Genomic DNA, 20,094 nt, shown 5'->3' on the forward strand with positions numbered 1-20,094 from the left:
TTTGATGCAACCCCATAATAATGGCCTACTTTTCTCGATATACACTTGGGTCCAAAAGTAAAGCATCACTTTAATTTAAAATGACAAAAGATTCAAACAAATACTTAACAATAACGTTAAAATTTACATTAAGCTCATACAAATGTTCCTTCATTAGAAATTGATTAAAGTTGATATACACACTGATAGAATTTTCAGTATTTTACTAATCGTTTTTGTAACTTGCGATGATAAAAGATCTAGCTGGCTGATTGTCCATTGTTATTATGTTAGCTTTAGTGTTATGTTTGCATCCCCTTATATGCCATTTTGATGTAAGGGGACAAATAACAAAGCTGATAAATGACACTGAGAAAGAATTAGCATCATTAGGAAGGTATTTGTTTGAAATTAACGTTTTTACAGGAAATGTTTTCTCATCTTGGAAATAAAAGCAGAGATAGAGAAATAATTACATTTCCTCATTTAGCTGTCTCAACAATGTCCATTATCTGTAACTGCTTATCCTGTTCAGGGTTGCAGGGCTGGAGCCTACCCCAGCTGTCATTGGGTGAGAGATGGGTCATCAGTCCATCCTAGGGTCAACAAAGACAGACAACCATTCACACTGACAGGCAATTTTTCGAGTCCTCAATTATCCTAAAATGCATGTCTTTGAACTGTGAGAGAAAACCAGAGTACCAGGAGAAAACCACCCCCTCGAGCATTAGGAAAACATGGAAACTCCTGGAACTATTATACTCTACATACAAAAACATCCAAATGTTCTCTGACTATTCTCTCTGCTAAATTAAAGTAAACGAGGCTCTTGATGTGAGTGTGTACAGACCAAACTGCTTAACAAATGACACAGGCACCACATTTGAATGAATGTTGGTTTCATTTAGTTATTCAGGAAAAAGAACATCACATTTTCACACTTCATTTAGGTGTTTTTTTATGTGCACAAATAACAGCCTTATTTTAATACTTTTGAAACATTTGTACAAAACATACTGTTCTCCCTTTAGAATAGGTATCTGAAGAGGCATTTCATTGCAAAAAACATCAGCAGATGTGCATTGTTAATTTGTGGTCATTTCAAGGGTTTAATTGAGTGGTTGGTAACATTATTGCATGCTGAAACACTATTATTGCATAAGTCATTCCTCTGTGGGCTTTGGGGTAGAGGAATTGCAATTACCACACCAACTTCACTGATAATTCTGGGAAGGTTTAGCTAGAAATGATAATAAATATGATTCAATAGTTAGGGGGGGTGACAGGTGGTTTTAATCTGAATCTCTCTGGGGGGTAAAACATGCAGTGCTGCAGAGTTTCGTAAACCTGAGTAAATTTAGTAACTGGTGGAAACAACACTTGCTGAAGTTCAGAGGTTAAAGCCACACTGCTCTCTTACAGTATGTCTCACTTGCTTAGAAACTGTGTCCATTCTGAAGTCACATTTTCAAAACACAAAGGCTGAAACAGAAGCTCATTGCTCAAAATAACACATTTTTTTCTGCAAAATGCTCTCACACTAACAAAACATTAAAAACATGCAACAAAAGCAGATTTTTCCCTCAAACAACACAACTTGTTGTCAAACTTTTACAATCTTCCAAAAGAATCACCATACAGTAGACAACAAAATACAAAATAAATTCATCAATATTCTGGTATCTCATGGTGATTGTACTAGAGGTAACCCTGCTGCACCTGCATTATTTTTAAATGGCCTGTGGAAATACTATTAAAATAAAAGAGATTTTCTAAGAAAATGTTCTGGATTCATTCCTGTGTGCAGTTCTTTCTGCACCCAATCTTTGACATGCAGGACCTACAGTGATCACCTAGACAAGACTAATTCAAACACACAATATGGCACAGTATGTATACTATTTTTTTTCTCCAGTGAAAGAAAAATACAAATTTCACTTAAAAATAGATCAAGAAACCAAGAGAAGCTTATGGGTGGAAATATCCCCCCCGAAAAAAGTGAAGACATGAAATACTTTGAATTTTACATTTGGTCCATTCACTCCGGTAAAATCCGCCACAGGTTCTCATTAACATCACACTGTTTTTCCTCATCTTTGATCCAGACTGCCAAATAGCAACATGAAGAAGCATCTTTTATTGACTGGTAAGGACTTATCACTATTTGAAGAATTTTGTGTGTGTGTGTTTTGGGGAGGGGGGGGTTGCACACACATACATTAGGAGTTCATAATTTTGCAAGTCATTTCAATCAGAGGGAAACATGTTTTACTTTTGTTTACACAGTTAATACTTAAAATGTTTGGGTCACTGACATGTGTCAACTGTTTTGAAAAAGGATGTATAAACTGTGTGAAACCAATTAAAATGTGTTATCAATTTACAAAGATTTCTGATGTGCTAAGAAGGTGATGGTGAGGTGGATCCCAGTATGTCCTATGTATAATGTTGTCCACTGTTTGAGGAGAATACTCAAAATATTCAAAATATTCTTGGAATAGGACAGTGGGTCTATACAATATAGGACAGAGGAGACATCAGGCCAGTGTTTTATTAGTCCTACTGCAGTCAGTAAAATTACAGCCAGTGATTTATTTTAACAAGAGGGATTCTGCTTTTCCTGACCTGTAACACTGGGTTAATGCAACCCGTCATGTCAGTCACTCATGTACATGCTGATACAAACACATACAAACACACAGTGCTTATCAATCTATTCACCTACACAGCAAGATCTCTGTATGACAAGAAAACGAGAAAAAAAGAGTGTTGTGAACCTTCCTTATGGTTCCTTATGGTTCGTAGAAGGACATAAAAAAACATGTAATCAGAATGTTTGCTCGTTTGCTTTTAAAACAGTTATAGGCTTTCAGATATAAACACATATTTAAACAATGATAGTTTTTGTTTGTTTCAAAAAGACAATTTTAGAAAAGTGAGGAGTGGCACTGTTTGGGATCGTGTGAGCACGTGATCATCCATGAGGCTACATATCAATGTAAAAGATACAGAATGCATATGTGGTTAGTAGCCCCCTGGTTACAAAGAAGTGGCTGTGGAGGCTACCATCACTGTGACTATAACTACTGTATACTTCACATCCAGTAGTTGGCCAGAGTGAGTGCTAATGAATATGAATGCAGGTGAGAGCAGATGCCATTGAGAAGCATATAAAAATAAACTGGTTTACAACAATAAATCCTGTACCTTCAACAGATTCTGAGGTTCTGGCCTGTAAGATTTGCAAGCAGTTTTAGGGGAATGCATATAAATAGGTTTTAAACTACAGGGACAGCTTTTCCACAATGAGACAGAGCTAACTCACAAAACAAAATAATGGTAGGCAGCCAACAAGGCAACACATGATCCATTTCACAACATAACTTTGAGACAAGACTGGTTAAAATGATAGTATATAGATTAGTTAGAGTGAAGCTAAAAAACATCTTTTTTTAAAGAGCTGCGCTGAAACACAGTTTATGATTTCAAAATGTATAGTTTGGTTTAACTGCATTTTTAAAATCAGTAAAACAAACATACAGCGTGCCTTTATGACAGTATGTCACATGCTGTTTGAGGGTATGTAGAATGGTGGTCTTAGCCTGGCTCAGTTTATTTACTGCACCTCTTTAAACCAGTAGCGTGGACAGATTGCCATGCATGTGTACCTGTGATGATGCGACTCATCTGGAATTGTGTGTGCTTATAAACCAATAACCTAGGTCGGAAACTCATTATGACCCAAAGGCTCTAGGTTCAACATGTGTGGATTTAATTAATAACAAATCTGTATGTTAAATTTCTTTAGCCACTTTAGCAACAGTTAAGGTACACTACAATAGAATTCTGCCTTAATATCTATGATGCTTTTATGATGCTTAAAATGTTGAGCTAATGACACATTCACACACATTTTAATTTATTTAGTGTATATGTTTTGAACAGAAGTTTTGATGCTGGGGGTGTACTGGGCTGCACTTTATTACAGGGGTATTTTTAATATTCTGACCCCCTCATGTATGTAAAAGAAAAGCTCAAAGAACACCTCTCAACATGCCATCATGTAGTCCAGTACAAAACCACCTTTATTTTATGAGAATTTCTGAGAATGTTACCAAAAGTTAGCATTATAAACTTGGAATGGTGGAACATAAGTTACAGCATTTGTACTGATTTGTGGAGGTGTACCTAATAGTGAAAGTAAGTTAGAATTTCAACTTCTTTTGTGCATTTTACTAGATAAATTTGAGCTTATGCACAAATTCACAAAGTCTTGAAGCACAGCGACTCAATATGCATGAAATGAGCAATGCTAAGCAAACCATTGACTAGACCTTTAAACAACATACAGTATAGACATAGGTAAAAGGCATCTATGGGTTTGTGTGACTCAGTGTAAAAAGTAAAAACAACAACAACAATGAAAATAAAAACCTCTCCAAGACGTAGCTTTTCCGTGAACCAAGGTGCTGGTAACCCAGTTGCATGATTATGCAACCACAGCAGAACAAAGCGTCACATGAAAAATAAAAATGGTATACTTTACATGTGTTAGCATACTGATAATAAGCAATAATGAATGATAAAAAAAGTCTGCAGAGTGAGTTTTCATAACGAACGTCCCAGCATAGTATAACTGCCCTTGGCTGTGCTTGGTCCCAACAATCCCTTCTTGGGTTCCCTTGACCTTTATAGCCTTCCTGAGGAGGTTGGGGCCAAAAACACAAACAAACAAAGAAAAAAAACGAAGTACACGAGGACCCACTCTACACACTTTCCTTGTCGAGTTTGGTCTGTCGTACATGAAAAACAACGGAAATTGTGAACAACCATCAAAATAACTCAAAACAAATCAAACTGATAAAATATGTGTGTGTGTGCTGTGCTGTGAGACTTGTTCATCCACAAATTTGGAGACGATTAAAGTGCGTGTTAGTCACTGTCAAAACTGTCCAGTGAAAAAGTTTGTTCTTTTGTCTCATTACAGAAAGGAGACCCAAATAGATACATGGCCTGATTATCTTCTTCATTCACATCCGCTCTTTTCTCCTTCTCCTTTTTTTTAGTCTTGCAGATCTGAGGTCTGTTTCTTCAAATTGGGCCTTGAAAAACTGCAAAAAAGTTCCATCTACAGAACTTGTTCAGCCTGGCAGTGAGTCTTAAAACTCTCTATATTTTTTAAAAGAAAGCAGAAAGATTTAAAACTCAGTACTAAACAGAGCTTTGTTAAGATGTTTTTTTTTTAGCAGTTAAGAAAAGTACGCTGGTTCTGGGCATAGAAACAGTACACAGGGCCGTGGCTAGATGGAGTAGGTGGAGCTCTCCGACTGTTGACGGATGTAGCACTGAAAACCCTTGTCTCCAATCGGGTGCTCCCTGATGAAACAAAGAAAAAGATTGAGTTTATTTATTCACCAAGGTTGCAGTGTTCTGGGGAAGTTAAAATAAAATATAAATAACTATTTTTCATCAGTGTTATTGGATGATAAAAAAGAGCTGGAGGCTACATGATCCACACAGGTTGAAACCAGTAGCTAATATGAGTGGACTCAAGGGGAAAATCCAGCTCACTGTAGTACTTAAACGTATGATGTTAGAAGTATTTTAAATGTTAAAAGTGCTGCATTTAACCTCAATCATACTTTTATACATGTTAAATTAACAAGTTATTGAACCTTGGCCCTAATACTACAATGCCACAGGGCTACTTAAGTTAACACAATTAGGAAAATGTCAACAATTTAACATGTGCTGCAAAAGAAATGTTGCAAAGTAAAAAAACCCAGCTGAATACAGAAACAGGCACTGAGAATAATATCTGAATCACAACATCAGTTTCGGGGCAGCAGTCGCACAGCTGGTAGAGCAGTTGTCTATTAACCACAGGATTTGTTTCCTGATTCCTAGTGGCCAAAAAGGAACTGGGACTCTATGCCTGTGTCTTTGGTCAACATACTGCATGTGCGGCTGTCGCACATACTACAGGCTTGTTGACTTCTTAGTACAGCACCAAGGAACCAACAACCATTTTGCAGTGTCTGAGTGCATTACTTTTGACACATAGTGCTTGTTGTCAGTTTTACTCACAGTGCTTCTGCATTTGATTTTCTTCAGCTTGTTTCTCAGCAGCGTTTCTAAATCTTGCACATGTATTGTTAAATTGCTAAATACTTTTTGTTAGTTAGCTTTTGTTTAGTATATTTTCACACATTTTCCTCTTTTACACTGGATAAATCTTTCAGGCCCACTGTGCAACTGTAAGTTGTACCACTGCACCACCTGCTGGCACAAAAAAGGGGGCAGCTCTGGAGTGAACTACAGTAGATTTTACATTTGAAAACCCTTATTTTTTCTACAGTTCTCATCTAAACTGCATTTTCTAAATTCAAAAACTATACAGTATAACATACCTAACATGAGCTATCAGCACAAATATACAGAAAAAAAAACATACTGGCTGCCTATCTTTGTCTTCTTGAACTTGTCCCGTTTGTACTTGGTGTGCTGCTGTTCCAGCGTCTGCACAGCTGAAACAATCTGCTTCAGGGTTTTGTAGGTCTCCTGGGGGTCATCGATGACAAAGCTGGAGTATTCCTCCTGTTCAGGCCCATCGTACACAGACTTACTACCACAGGCCTCTACAGGGAAAGACAGGAAGCAGAGAGAGAGGCTGAACAAAAGGGACAAGATACAAACTCAGAATATTTGCAATCACAAACACTTAAAAACAGTCATGCCCATATCTGACCTTGCATTTTGATGAGTTTGGTCATGTAGGTGCTGAACAGAGAAAAAATCCTCTCAGTTTCTCTGTCTCCATCTACATCTAGCTGAATGTTGGCTGGGAGACCGCTAAAAAAAAGCATACAAGAAAATTAAAGAGCGAGTGGAAACAAAGAAAAGGAACCTGGTGGGGGATAGACATTAGCAACTTCATGTACCCAGTGCAGGGTGTACACCCAGGGGCTGTGTCTGCTGAATGCTTGCAGCAGAGCCAGTGCCCGTTGAGGTAGGCTGACGGGTGGTAGGTGCTAAGGCGTTTGCGGTTGCACTGACTGACTTTGGTCAGGATGTCGATCCAGTCGCGTGCCTCAACACAGTTGTTGGCCTGGATGTAGAGTGCCCGCTCTGGCTGGATAACCTGGAACATCTGGAGGAGAGATAATGGACAGCAGAGGGAAGAAAAGAGTTTAAATAATTTTAGGACAGAGTTGCACCAAATGTTCAAACCTCTAAAGATTTCATAGGCTTTGCTCTGTCGGTCCCTTACATTTTTCATCTTGAACGACTCTTCCTCCAGCCTTTCTACAGCCAGGATGTTTTCTATGGGAATGTTGCATAGAGCTCCCTCACCTGGAGGGGGAAAGGAAACACATCAGGAATGGCAAACAACAGCAAAGGATGGAAGACTGTAAAAAAAATGTAATTACATTTAATGACTTGAATTAAGTGCTGCCATGCCTCTACACTTCCTATTAATGTTTTGTCTTGCTTATTTGTAGAGTTCCAGATATTTGACAACTCTGTAAACAGAAATCATATTTGCTTGGATTTTTGGCTGGCTCCATTAAAATAATGCAGAAATTAGTTTCAAAGGGTTCTGTTTCCAATGTAATAATACACGGACAGCTATCAATTACTACTTGGCAGTACATAGATAAACCATGAGTTGCAGTTGTAAAAAGTGTTATTTGTTCCTTTAGGCTGATGTTTGGAAGCTTATTTGCAATGGATAACACAGATAATGATATCCGGGAAAATATGAGTCATGAATATCAAACTTCAATAAACCTCTTATCATAGAATAACACTGGCAATTAAACTTCACACAAAGAAAGAAAAATATTGTTCAAACATTTACTTCTTAATTTGTTGCAAGGTCTTATTGGAGTTTGTTTTCTCATGGACGTAGTTACTACCACTACCGTTTCATTTCTAAACCTTTAGAAATAGCTTGTGTCCTCAATGCTTGATGACCTTTTTTGCGAGCAGTAACAATGTATTGGCTCCTCAGTAATTTAACCTCCTCAATGTACAGAATGTTCAGTCTTAACATAAACGCAGCAATGAGTTAATAATGAGTTAAAATAAACCTTTTGTTTTGTGGTAAGTAAACTCATGGTTGGTGAGGCGAAACCATCTCTTCTTGAAGTTCTTCATTCCAAACCGGTTTCTTCCTTGTGCTCTCTTTATCATAAACCTGTTGAAAGGTGGATGGGAGAAATAAATGAAAACCTAGCAGAAATGTTTGAATACAGTAAATCTAAATATTTTAATTTCTTGGGCACAATACACAATAAAATTAATTATAAGTATCCATGGTTCTATAACATTACAGTTCACCTAAATGTACTAGTGTTAATTATTGTACATTAATTTTACATTCATGTGCAATCAATATTCTACATATTTATGCTTCCGGTTCCTCTAATTCAAAGCTGCTCTACAAAATAAAAAGTCAGTTTTAAGCCAAAATGGTTAGGTTCAGGCTTCTTCACTAAGATTATTTGCTACTATGCTGTGTTTTGTACTGTTGGTTTAAACATAACAAAACGATCAGAGTTTGGGAAATTCAGAGAGGCATGTTCACTATTTTAATCAATTGATTTACTGAAAAAATAATGAGCATATTGGGTAGTAATGACAATAATCTCTAGTTTTAGCAATACGAGAAAGCTAAACTAAACCTCTAGCAGGTCTTTTCATATTACATTCTAAAATCACAGCTTGCAATTTCTTAACAAAAAAAAGCATCTAAAGCATGCTAAAGCATGCTAAATCCACTATGATGGATTAGTTATCCAGTTAACTTTCCCGCTGTAATAAAATAAATGAACCCACTTGTCTGTAAGTTGAGAATTATGACATGCTCTAAAAAATGTGATATAATGTCTATAATGAATGTTTCTCAGAGGTCTTCACCGGTGTAGCTCTTTAAAGGAGAGTAAACACAAGGGCGTATTTGTCGTAGAGTTTGAGAGTCATAGGTGACATAAACTATGAAGCACCAGGTAACAAAAAGCAAAGATGTTACTCTCCCACCCAGGAAGACTTGTTCTCTGTTAACACGTCATGCTGGTTGCACATCTGCTGTAACGCCTACAGCTGTACTGGAAACTTTAATGTGTATGGTTGTGATGTGGTCACAGTTTAGACCGAGGGTGTGACAGGTCAGGATGCGGGAAGACAAGACATCCCAGAAATGTTTGTACAGTAACCATCCCCTGCTGTCACTGTCACCCCAAGTATGTCTGGCACAGCAAGGAACAAGAAGGGCTATCAGCACTAGTTACGCTACCTGGGTAAGCAGGCCTAAAGCCTCACACTTTACTTTATACAATTAGGCTGAGTCTACTGCTATGTACAGTAAGTGTAGAAAGATCCTAATTCATCACACTGCATCAGACAGTGTAACAGTTCATTTATTAGTATAAATATAAAGTAAAGTGCAGCAGCATCTACAGTGCATAATGGTTGGGGGTAGAGATAGTGGCCATCTTGGTTTTGGGAGGGGCGTTACGGTACACACACAGGGAGTCACAAGAGCAAAGCTTTATACAGAGAAGCTCTTACCTGCCCTTTGTGCCTTTCGACCCCTTCCCATCAACCCTCTTTATAGTGAGTTTTACACTCCTATGCCCGGTAGCAGAAACAAAAGAGGGTTGGGATGTTGATAAGCGAGACGCTGGCAGAACTACTGTCAACTCGAAACTTTCCTCTATTTAGCCTCAATATAAATATCATCACATCAAAAGCTCCTTATTGGGGCTTCGTTTTAAGTCAGGTGGATCTTTGCTGTAAATGCTCAATTTTAAATGTACTAGACTGTGATGAATCATACATGTGAAGGTAAAAGCACTTTAGCAAAACCTTTAAGAACAAGTCTACCATTCTAGGAACTTGTTGCATTTGTCCGTTAGCTTAGCTTAGCACAATGACTGGAAACACCCAGCTCATCTCTGTTCAAAGTTAACAAAAGCCACCTTTGAGCACCTCTAAAGCTCACTAATTAACAACATCATCTAATCTGTATAAAGAAATAAACTTATTCTGATAGCTTGTATAACTTCGTATATGCCGCATAAATAACCCTAATTAACCACTATAGGCTACATAATGTTACATATTTGTATCATTTTGTTAATAAATAAACCCACATTCAATCGATAGCGCCTATAAATTTAACTGAATCAGTAATATTAATGAGTAAGGGTTAATGGATAACAAATTGCAGTAATATCAAGAATTATATTTCGAATATATTCATTTAGTAAAACCAGACAGATACGTCAACAGTGTTTTTTTCACCTTGTGGGAAGTCTAAAGATGGTGTGCATTTTTCCCACTTAGCTGCTTATAAATATAACTTAAACAAAATAACATAAATGTAGCATATGCTAGCCAACCTTTAGCCTACATATTTACCATAGAGCTTTTCAAGCAGCATCTATCCTCTCTTTCAGAAAGAAAATATTACCCTAAATGCCCTCCTTTGAATCTGGACAGTTTATAGTCAAATCAGCTGCCTCATCGAGGTAGAATTAAGAGCCAAGACAACCTTGATAAGATGGTAAACAAACAATCATTGAGGCAGAAACAAGTTGACTCATGTTATCAGCCACCGTACCCAAGATAATAAGAAAAATCTCTAAATTTATCTAATATCACATGTGAAGGAGGCTGTAAGAGTGGTATTGAAAAATCCACCATGAACATTCATTAAACAATACGCTTCTCACCCTTCTTTTAGCATGATTGGCGTTTCAATACTCCTCTGATCCCATTTGCCAGAGGTGGAGATCAGGTCAAGGAACTGTGGAGAGAGAAGTAAAGAATGTGAAATACACACATATTTATTGTGCTGATATTGTGCAGCATCCACAGGAACCAAATATTCTCCAACCGTGAAAACCACATTTTGATATCCTTCTATCATCTCCACCTCAAATGTATCAACTCTTGTTCATATTTCATTATACCTAGCCTGATAGAAATGTGCTGCTTGTAACAAGGACAGAAGCCAAACACTCACATTCTTCACCGCATCTGCATATTTCTGCTCATTGAAGTAGTCATAAAATGCAGCCATGTATGACTCTTTGAAACTGGCCTTGAAATTGAAAAGATGGAGCGAAAGACATAAAACGATTAGCAAGTTATATTGGAATTTGTCCGGTTAGACTGAAATACAATTGCATTTTTTCAAAGGAAACACGAGAGAAAAATTCACTTCATGTAAAGAAACTCACAGATTTAGACTTTGCAAGACTTCCCAGGGTCTGGATCGTCTTAGAGATGAGAGTGAGGGTTCGTGAAGTGGCAGGATCCTAGGTTCACAAACAGGTACAGTGTGAAATGAAACCAAATTAATCTGACTTGATCCCATGTTGGCAGCATTTACATAGAACTACAACCTCGACCAGGACAGACCATTAAAAAAACAAAACAAACAAACCACTATTTCCAGAGTCAATATTGAGCTTTAAACTTGCTTTCAGCCTCAACATATACTGTACAGCTTTACAATATATGTATTGCTGTCCAAGTGTATTTGTTTTAAAAGTCAGACTCACTGGATGGTGCGGCCGTAGATGGAACAAATTGGGGGAGAGGATGGCTGGGGCGAAAAAACGCAAGAAGATGAAACTGCTTACTGCTGTGTATCGGACGTCTTGATCAACTAAAGGGCACAAACAACAACAACAGGTATACTTCCTTAATGACACTGAAGACAAAACATGGACAGTTGGTCTGAACAAAGAAGAGCAGATCTGTTGTGATGGTTTGTTTTCTATCATCTCTAATGGGAACAGCAGATTAATTTTATATAAAAAGTAAAAAGTGTAAGTGTAAAGACAAAGCACAAATGACATATCTAAAAAGTTACATGAGGAAAAACAGCTGCTGATTAGGATAAAGTGAGAAGTTATAGCAGTGTAGTTGAAGTGTACATAATATTGTGGCATTTGAAAGTATATAGAAGAAAATGTAACGATGTAACACAAGTTTATTTTTGAATGTTTTCCTGGAAGATGCCTGTTTTGTGAAATAACTGTGTCTTGTTATCTCATGTTGAATGAGCCACAGGTTTGCAATGGGATCAAAGACGAGCATCTATACTATAAAAACTAGATTTTTATTGTTTTTGAAAAGTTTGTGGTTGTTTGAGTGCAGTGCCGTGTGATGGCCAACAGGGGGCAGGACAGTATATGACACTGGGTGTACATACTCTATATGATACGCATAACTATAACAAATGTGTAGGAGGTTTAAGTGGTTTCAGGTTTTACACAGCTTAGCAGACAAAAACTGTGATCGTTTCTGTGATCTTCAGTGAAAAAAAAAGAAAGCCTTCTTGGACATCTTGCACATTGTTTTCTTTATTGTCTGTTTCCCGTTTTCTCTCTTCCACCTGTGGAAAAGTATGGAGGAGGTGAGTTACCTTGGAAACGGGTTGCAGCAGACTCTCTCAGAGAGAAGAAGATGTCACACATGACGGTGGGACAGCGAACGCCAGAGGCGGTGATAACGTTGAAGATACGGTCTACATAGTGACGGAGGTTTTCCTAAAGAGGGGATATAGAACAGAGGTGTCACATAATGCAGCAAACAACAACACACACTCCCACACACACACACGCAGACACGAAAATACACTCATCTTCTTACCCTGTTTGTCTCCAGGTTTTCCGACTCTTTCAGTTTGACTGGGTCAATTTCACAGGGTTTGTGTTCTGTGCAGATCTGTGAAGATTTAGAAATGCATTAGGATAAACATCTGTAACCAATTTTCCATGAAATCCTTAAATGTGCCAAAGAAAAAGACATGAGGTGAATTCAATGAAGAGAGTGAAACGGTTTGAGAAACACATACTGTGAAAAAAAACTAAAACCATGACAGCATTGCTGCGTCAAGCTCTACCTCGTCTATGATCGGTTTGAGTGTGACCTGCAGATAGTGCATTCCTGCGAGCTTCATGGTCTCATCAATGCACTTAGAAGTCAGCGAGTTTCCCCGGAAAATGGTATTAGGATCCCTACAAAAGGAGGGAGAGTGAGTTTTTGAATACTAATCAAAACTGCAGCTTGTGTCTCGAAATGAGATGCCAAAGTGTTCAAAAATAAAACAACATGACTTCTGAGAATCACAAAAAAGAAAACAGGGATTCAACAACAAAACTGTATCTAACTTAATAATGCAACAGTATGTCTGAATCCCAAATATACGACATACGACAAGTGCTTCCAATCTTTCCTCTCTTGAGATAATAGAATTATACACAATGTCCACAAAGTAGGAGATGAATTTAAGCAACAGCTGAAATCTTCTGTGACAAACTTTGACAAGTATTAGCTGTTTACCTATTTAAAGAAAAAAGATACAGTGAGACACTGACTGTGTGCGGTTGACTTCAGCGTGAGCGATGGCGCTGATGAAAGGCACAATCTTGCCGTAGTGAAGAAAGAGACGCACAAGGGGTATGGCGGCTTCTTGCTTCTCTCGACACACCTCCCCCAGAATGTGAGCAGCCGACGCCGACACAGGCTTTAAAGGGAGAGCGAGCAGTTAATGTGTAATAGCAGTTAGTAGTGCGAGATGTTGCAGGATGTACAGTATAAGCAGAGAAACATTTGTACAAAAATAATGTACCTCCACATTAGCAGAGTCCAGCAGTAGATCTCTAAGGGGGTTGTAGTGTTCAGAGGGGAAGACATGGTCCTCAGTGTAAATGATGTTTAAACGTAGCGAGCCAAGCTCTTCTACCTTCACTGACTTCCCTCCGTTCTCCCTCGGCAGGAGAAAGTACCTGAAGAAGAAAAAGTAAAGAATCTAAGGTTTTAAGTGTCACTAATTAGATTCTGATTAACTTTAAAGCCTAATGCCTGACACTTGTCCCAACATTTTCCGACCGACTGATTCAAAAGTGACAAGTAAATAGAATCGACTACTGATGTGAAACTTATTTCTGGTAGTAATGAATCCACTGAGAAATATCATGTGACTCTGTGGTTTTCTTCAATCCTGCAGAGGGTTTTAGTATGTTTTAGTTGTATTGGCTGATTTTTGCTGCCCTCATTAATCGTCATTCCCAGCAGCAGAAGGCAGATGCTTTCGGTGAATAAGACCAAAAAACACGCAGTGTTGCACAGCAGTACAATTAGTACAACATGCAGGCTCAGTCAGCAGCTAAAGAAGCAGATATTTCCCCCGGGAACTGGTGGAGGCTTCTAAAGCACACATGCTAAGGCTGCTTCATGTCTGCAGGATGTGTAAATAAGCAACAATTTGCTAATATGTGGACCATATTTACTGTCTCTCTGTGATGAATATTCTGTTTTGAATAGGCCTGTGCTGACCATCCAATCTTCATTCTCTATGCTCTGATTTTCACACCAGTGCTCCTATATTAAAGTATTTCTGATTCAGAAAATGTTTAAAAGAAAAAAAAACATATATGATTACAAGCCCATGGTTTGATCTTTATGTTGCATTTTCAAGAATCAAAAATCATAAAACAGAGTAAAAAGTACATTTATTCCCTGTGGAATAGGGAGTAACTCAAAATTTAAATACACTGCTTGAGTAAATGTACTTGGGTAATCTCCACAATGTGATGTGTGAGTGATGCTCCTCTCACCATGCATCGTGGACCCCCGCCTGACCGAGGACCCGGAGTGGAACGCGCACACCTCCCAGGAACTCATCCCCAAACTTTAGGTTGCTGGCGTTCCACAGATCCACCCTGAACACAAACACAGGTTCAAATGTGGGGGGGAGCTTTAAACGACACCAAGTTCAGCACTGACTCTCATGATGACTTTAAAGCCCCTTAAGACAGGTGCTGGCTCACCTCAGTGCCAATTTGTCAACATCCTCTTCTTCAACATCAAAGTGACGCTTTGTGTAGCTTAATGGTCGTGTCACCTAGAAACATAAACAGATTAAGACGAACATTAAGCATATTACTACTACTACTACTACTACTACTACTACTACTACTACTACTACTAGTACTAGTAGTAGTACTACTTAGTTGCTCCCGGTGAGCGTTGGCCCCCATCGGTGTATGAGTAGGTGTGATTTTGAGTGCGAATGGGTGAATAAGAAGCAGCCAATAGGTTGAAAAGCGCTATATAAGTTCAGACCATTTACAATTTACTATTAGTCTTTAGAATAAAGTATTTTTTTCTCCTCATACTGTACAGCAGGGCCATCTATGTCCCCCAAATCAGGCTGGTGGAAGAAGAACAACAGACTATACTTGAAAGAATTAGTCTTATCTACAAGAAATGTAACTATGTTATTAATTGTTTTAAATTAGCAGTTATGCTGGCAAATTTGATACTATTGATAATATTAAATATATCACCTAATTTAAATACATATTTTTTCACTACTTGGTATAATGTTATTGACAGATTACTTAAAAATAATAAATGTAAATAATTTCCTTAATTAAACGGAAAATTTATTTTGTTTTCATTAGACTAAAATGAGCCTTGACCCAAGTCAAACTCTGGAACCAATCAGAAGTCATGATGAAATAGGTTCCATTTCTAATAACACACAGAAAAATCACAATAGAAAAGGATGAACACGTGACAGAAACATGATAGATGGCCTGTGTTTGAGTGCAAACGCAGCCCTCTGTGTGCGACATCGAGACTGCAGGCAGAAAGCGTACAGTCCTGATCATGTGGTGGTTTGGAATAAATGAGATGGTCTTGTCGGATAGAAATCAATGGGCCAGATTGTTTGGTAGCTTGTATGAATCAATCATACTCTTGTGCTGCTGTCTTCTGGAGGGCACAGGGAGGAGCGAAACAAAAATGTCAGAGCAGTGTCGCTTCTGGTGAGCCAGGGTTAACGAGGGCATTGTGAAAGGAATGTTGTGTGTGTGTTTGTGTGTGTGTGTCTGTGTGCATGTTCAAAAATACATATATAATATAAACCAAGGAATATAAATACATAATAACTGTATACATATTAACATTTAAGCATTTATGCATTTGCTTGTGTTTACTAATTGTCTGATTTCATAACACAAGTCCATAATGTTGCAGTAATGATGGAATTTAGGGGAATTTGTATATTAACTGTGATCTGTTTTTGACAAAGTAATCTATATAATTATACTAGTGAAACAATTTCACAGTGTTTCAAGTTGCTTTTTGTCATTTTTCATAACTTTTTTCCCTGAACCGTTACACAAATATGTGTTATCGTAGAAAATACCTTTTATGGTGTTAATTAAGATACCACAGCATATTTTTTATTATCTATCATGAATTGCGTTAAATGCCCAAATTTAGAAATTAAATTTTTAAATACATAGTAGGAAACTGATATAAAGTCAGGTTTAGGATTAATATTAATATTACACAAATATGACAGAGGAAGCCTTTACCTCAAAGTAGAAAACTTCATCAAACTGTGGATTGTTGGTTTTCCTTTTCACCTTGGTCTTCTTGGCATCTGACCTAAGGAGGCAGAAAGGAAGAGAGAGAGGTAAAATCCAATGTTTATCCAAAGATAGACAATGTTGTATAAGATGAAGACCTGTATGAGAGATGTGACCTGGAAGGGCCTAGTAAGGAGACAGCAGCATAGGGATCACATTGGCCGTTGACAATCGGAAGGCCTTGGCACTCCAACACTCTGTAGAAACACACACAAACCAGACACTTATGAATAACCACAGCACATTACAAGCATAGCACACACACTCACACAACACACACACACACCAGTAACACATTAACTTGATCCTTATTTTAATGCACCATTAGCGCTGGGTGGTCTCATCCAGTGCTCGGCTGTCTCGCCTTAACCCCCAAATATCAGGAAACACAATATAAAAGCTGAGTTGTGAAAAAACATAAAAGAATGCATTTCACAAGGTGTTTATAATTATAATACTATGCTTTGAGGCGTCCAGGCAGCACAAAGAAGAACAGGCAAAAAACATTTCAATGATAAATGCACTGGGAGCAACACAAATATAGTGAATATCCTCTCGGGACTGTTAAAACTAAATTAAGTTATTATCATTTAATTAAATGGCAGGTGTGAAAGGTTCAGCAGCACTGTCAAGACCCCTGAGACCACTTGACACACAGTACGTCTCTGCAAGGCTTTTAACTCCATCAGCCCACACAGGCAGATCACACAGGCAGGGCAGGTCTCACTGCTCTCATCAGCTCTACTATACAAAACAACAGGGGGTTATTTCCAGTAAGAAAGAACATAAGTAGCGTCTGTGCTGCTTATCCTAATGAATTTAGGAGTCTGGTACCTTCAAAGACAGATATTTTTTTTCTGAAAGTGGTGTAAAAGACCAGTACCGTACCAGTACCAGGACCTCTATCGTCACCTAACAGAATGAAGCATAATAAATGAGTTACAGAGTGAGAAATGCAACTGGTTCCCATTTTGTATTATTATTTGTTTTTCCTCATTTATTCTGAAACAGTTTTATCCTCTATTCCAGACAAGTCTAAATACTGCAGTTTACCACGAATAGGACATTAGTCAGAAGTCTGACAGCGAATTGCTTAAATTCAACCACAACCAACATCATCTTCAGCTTCCAGACAGCTTGTCTGTCTGTCTATCTGTCTGTATGTCTGTCTGTCTGTCTGTCTGCCTGTCTGTCGGAAACATGTATCTGAAACATGAAACGCTCTCATTGTACAGTACAATTCTCAGTCAACTTACAGTTGTTTTCTGCACCCAAGTGGTAAATGGTAAATGGCTGCGTATATTGATCTTTTATCCAAAAGGCTTTACAATGTCACTTCTCATTCACCTATTTACACACTCACACAGCAATGTTGTTGGTTGCCATCCAAGGTGCTCAGCTGACCCACCGGGAGCAACATGGGGTTCAGTGACTTGCCCAAAGACACTTCAACACGTAGGCGGGACTGCGGATCTGAGTCATCGGTGGACTTTACCAATTGAGCTACAGACGCCCCTAGCGGTTGCTAAAAAGTTGGTTGACGCAAATTTAACTTCACCTCTGAAATCTGGATTGATGAAAAACCTCCCAGGGAAACATTGAGAGTCAAGACAAATCCCATCACACATTTGTACACATGCTCCACAGATGGAGCCACATGCCATTAGCACACAGAAAATATATAAAGTGCCTAATGGTCAGTAAACATCATCATAAATAAATAACTAGAGACTTTGTAAGAAACTGGAAATCTTGTTTTTCATATATTTTTGCAGTATTGACTTGAAGTCTTTGCACATTTTAGCATAAATAATAGCGCTGTTCCATTAAAAATGTCTGCAGTGAAAAACGTCTGTTTAGCGTCACCAGGTGCGAATAACATCTCAAATGAGATGAAAAACCACAATCAGTGGAAATGAACACATCTTAGGTTTGTGAAAAAAATTCAAATAAACCAATTTTTTATGCATTTTTGATAAAAATAAATCTAAGGCGAGCGTCATATCAAGCAATTCAATCAACAGCCCCCTTCTTACAGACACAAAACATCTGGTCTATTCACACTTGAGCTCACTCCAACGCTGACAGTGCTTGCTAGTAAATTTTGTTAAGAGCCTTTGGATAGTTTTCTCAGCCTCTTGATGTTAGGTGTGTACAGCATGTAAGGGAGACACACAAAGTGGGGCAGATGAAAAGCCACGGAGAAAAGCAATTCCAATTGAGTTGTTGGCACAGGGTTGTGCCAGCTTTAAATTCAGAAAGATCCAGAAACTACAGACACAGCACAAAGATAACTTGAGAGAGGCCATGGAGAAATAAAGTAAAAAGCAGAGGAGATCATATGTTGAAGACAATGGACAGACGCCTGACTCTACAATAAATGCACCAGATACACGACAGGGAGAAAACAAAGCTTAGGCAGCATTTAAAAAATAAATAGATACACCTTTATAACAGAGGTGTGTGGTGTGGGATTGTGAGACAGCTCTCAAACCTAATTGGAGGTACTGTCAGATAAATATACAATTAAAATACTCTCTAAACAGCATAAATGGGATAATTGTTACATGTATAAACGTTTACAAGTTACAAGTTGTAACATTGGAGCCATATTGTGATTTCATGTTTGTATGTGGTGATTCTAGGTTTTTAAAATCTCCATCAGCAAATTAACTAAATGCAGTGGAGTAACACAACCTTTTCTTCTCAACTTTAATAACAGTATAATGTAACATAAAATTAAAGTACTCAGAATTGTACTTATAGCTCTACTCAAAAAGACCTTTGTATATATGTATTTATCTATCTATATATATATGTCACGGCTGTCCCGCTGCCAATGATATCATGCTGAAAGAGGATTAGCACCCAAACAGGACACCCAGCGGGACGAATCACATCCTGTGTGTCACAGTCACGCACCACTAGTCACACTGCAGGATGACTTACTCAGCACATTGCAACACTGCCCACAACTACGCTGACACACATGACCCAGCTTGCACCTTCCTGCTGACACATACACACACACAAACACACACACACACACGCCCACAGGTTCCTAGTTAGGAATAAGGAATGGGCTGGGTTAAGCATCACTAATACCAGAGTGCTTCCTGTCCAGTAAGCTTGTTTATATAACCCCTGCTTGGCCTACTATCCACCCCTGTCCCTCAGCACCACTCTGACAATACCAGACATTGGTGGTGAAGCAGACTTATTTGTTATAGTCAGTATTATTCATATCTGGTAATGTACTTTTTTCCTGCGCCCACGTATCCTGTCAAAAACAATTTCACTCAAATGAGAAGGAAATGAATTACATCATAGTCGCCTGCCAAAAAAAAAACATGGCACTAAAAAATCAGATGTGATTCTGAGTCAGAGTTATCGACAAGTGCACTATGCCAAATGAGTGAAATGAAAACTGAAAATTGACTATCTTCCAGAAAGTAAAATATATTTGTTCTTGTTGATACTATTTCTTGTGTCATTTATGATATTGTACATTAAACCATGTTTGTTTCTGTCAGCATTTTCAAGTGACGGAAGAGGGTATCACATTATTGTGAAAGATTCTTTCAAGAATGTTCGGGACCTCCACTAATTTTAAACATGAAAATCTCTTAACAGGTGCTTGGGAGTTGTCCTA

General features: G+C 38.1%; 1 protein-coding gene across 2 annotated transcripts in view; it reads right to left on the reverse strand.

The window, feature by feature from the left end:
- Positions 1–2,890: 2,890 nt before the first annotated feature.
- rasa3 (RAS p21 protein activator 3) overlaps positions 2,891–20,094 on the reverse strand; it is a 37,602-nt gene continuing 20,398 nt past the window's right edge. The window contains exons 6-24 of one of the 2 annotated variants that reach the window (XM_067496184.1): positions 16,541–16,639; positions 16,389–16,461; positions 14,832–14,905; positions 14,619–14,723; positions 13,631–13,787; positions 13,377–13,525; positions 12,902–13,016; positions 12,649–12,723; positions 12,422–12,545; positions 11,553–11,659; positions 11,229–11,306; positions 11,012–11,089; positions 10,719–10,792; positions 8,073–8,179; positions 7,250–7,332; positions 6,921–7,129; positions 6,728–6,831; positions 6,434–6,617; positions 2,891–5,355 (exon numbers count right to left, since the gene is read on the reverse strand). In XM_067496184.1, the coding sequence (XP_067352285.1) occupies positions 5,280–5,355; positions 6,434–6,617; positions 6,728–6,831; positions 6,921–7,129; positions 7,250–7,332; positions 8,073–8,179; positions 10,719–10,792; positions 11,012–11,089; positions 11,229–11,306; positions 11,553–11,659; positions 12,422–12,545; positions 12,649–12,723; positions 12,902–13,016; positions 13,377–13,525; positions 13,631–13,787; positions 14,619–14,723; positions 14,832–14,905; positions 16,389–16,461; positions 16,541–16,639 (2,071 nt within the window). In that variant the 3' untranslated portion in view covers positions 2,891–5,279. The remainder of the gene's footprint in view (positions 5,356–6,433; positions 6,618–6,727; positions 6,832–6,920; positions 7,130–7,249; positions 7,333–8,072; positions 8,180–10,718; positions 10,793–11,011; positions 11,090–11,228; positions 11,307–11,552; positions 11,660–12,421; positions 12,546–12,648; positions 12,724–12,901; positions 13,017–13,376; positions 13,526–13,630; positions 13,788–14,618; positions 14,724–14,831; positions 14,906–16,388; positions 16,462–16,540; positions 16,640–20,094) is intronic. The other variant, XM_067496185.1, reaches the window with a different exon arrangement.

This window comes from Channa argus, chromosome 2 (assembly GCF_033026475.1).
Source record: "Channa argus isolate prfri chromosome 2, Channa argus male v1.0, whole genome shotgun sequence".
Classification (NCBI taxonomy): domain Eukaryota; kingdom Metazoa; phylum Chordata; class Actinopteri; order Anabantiformes; family Channidae; genus Channa; species Channa argus.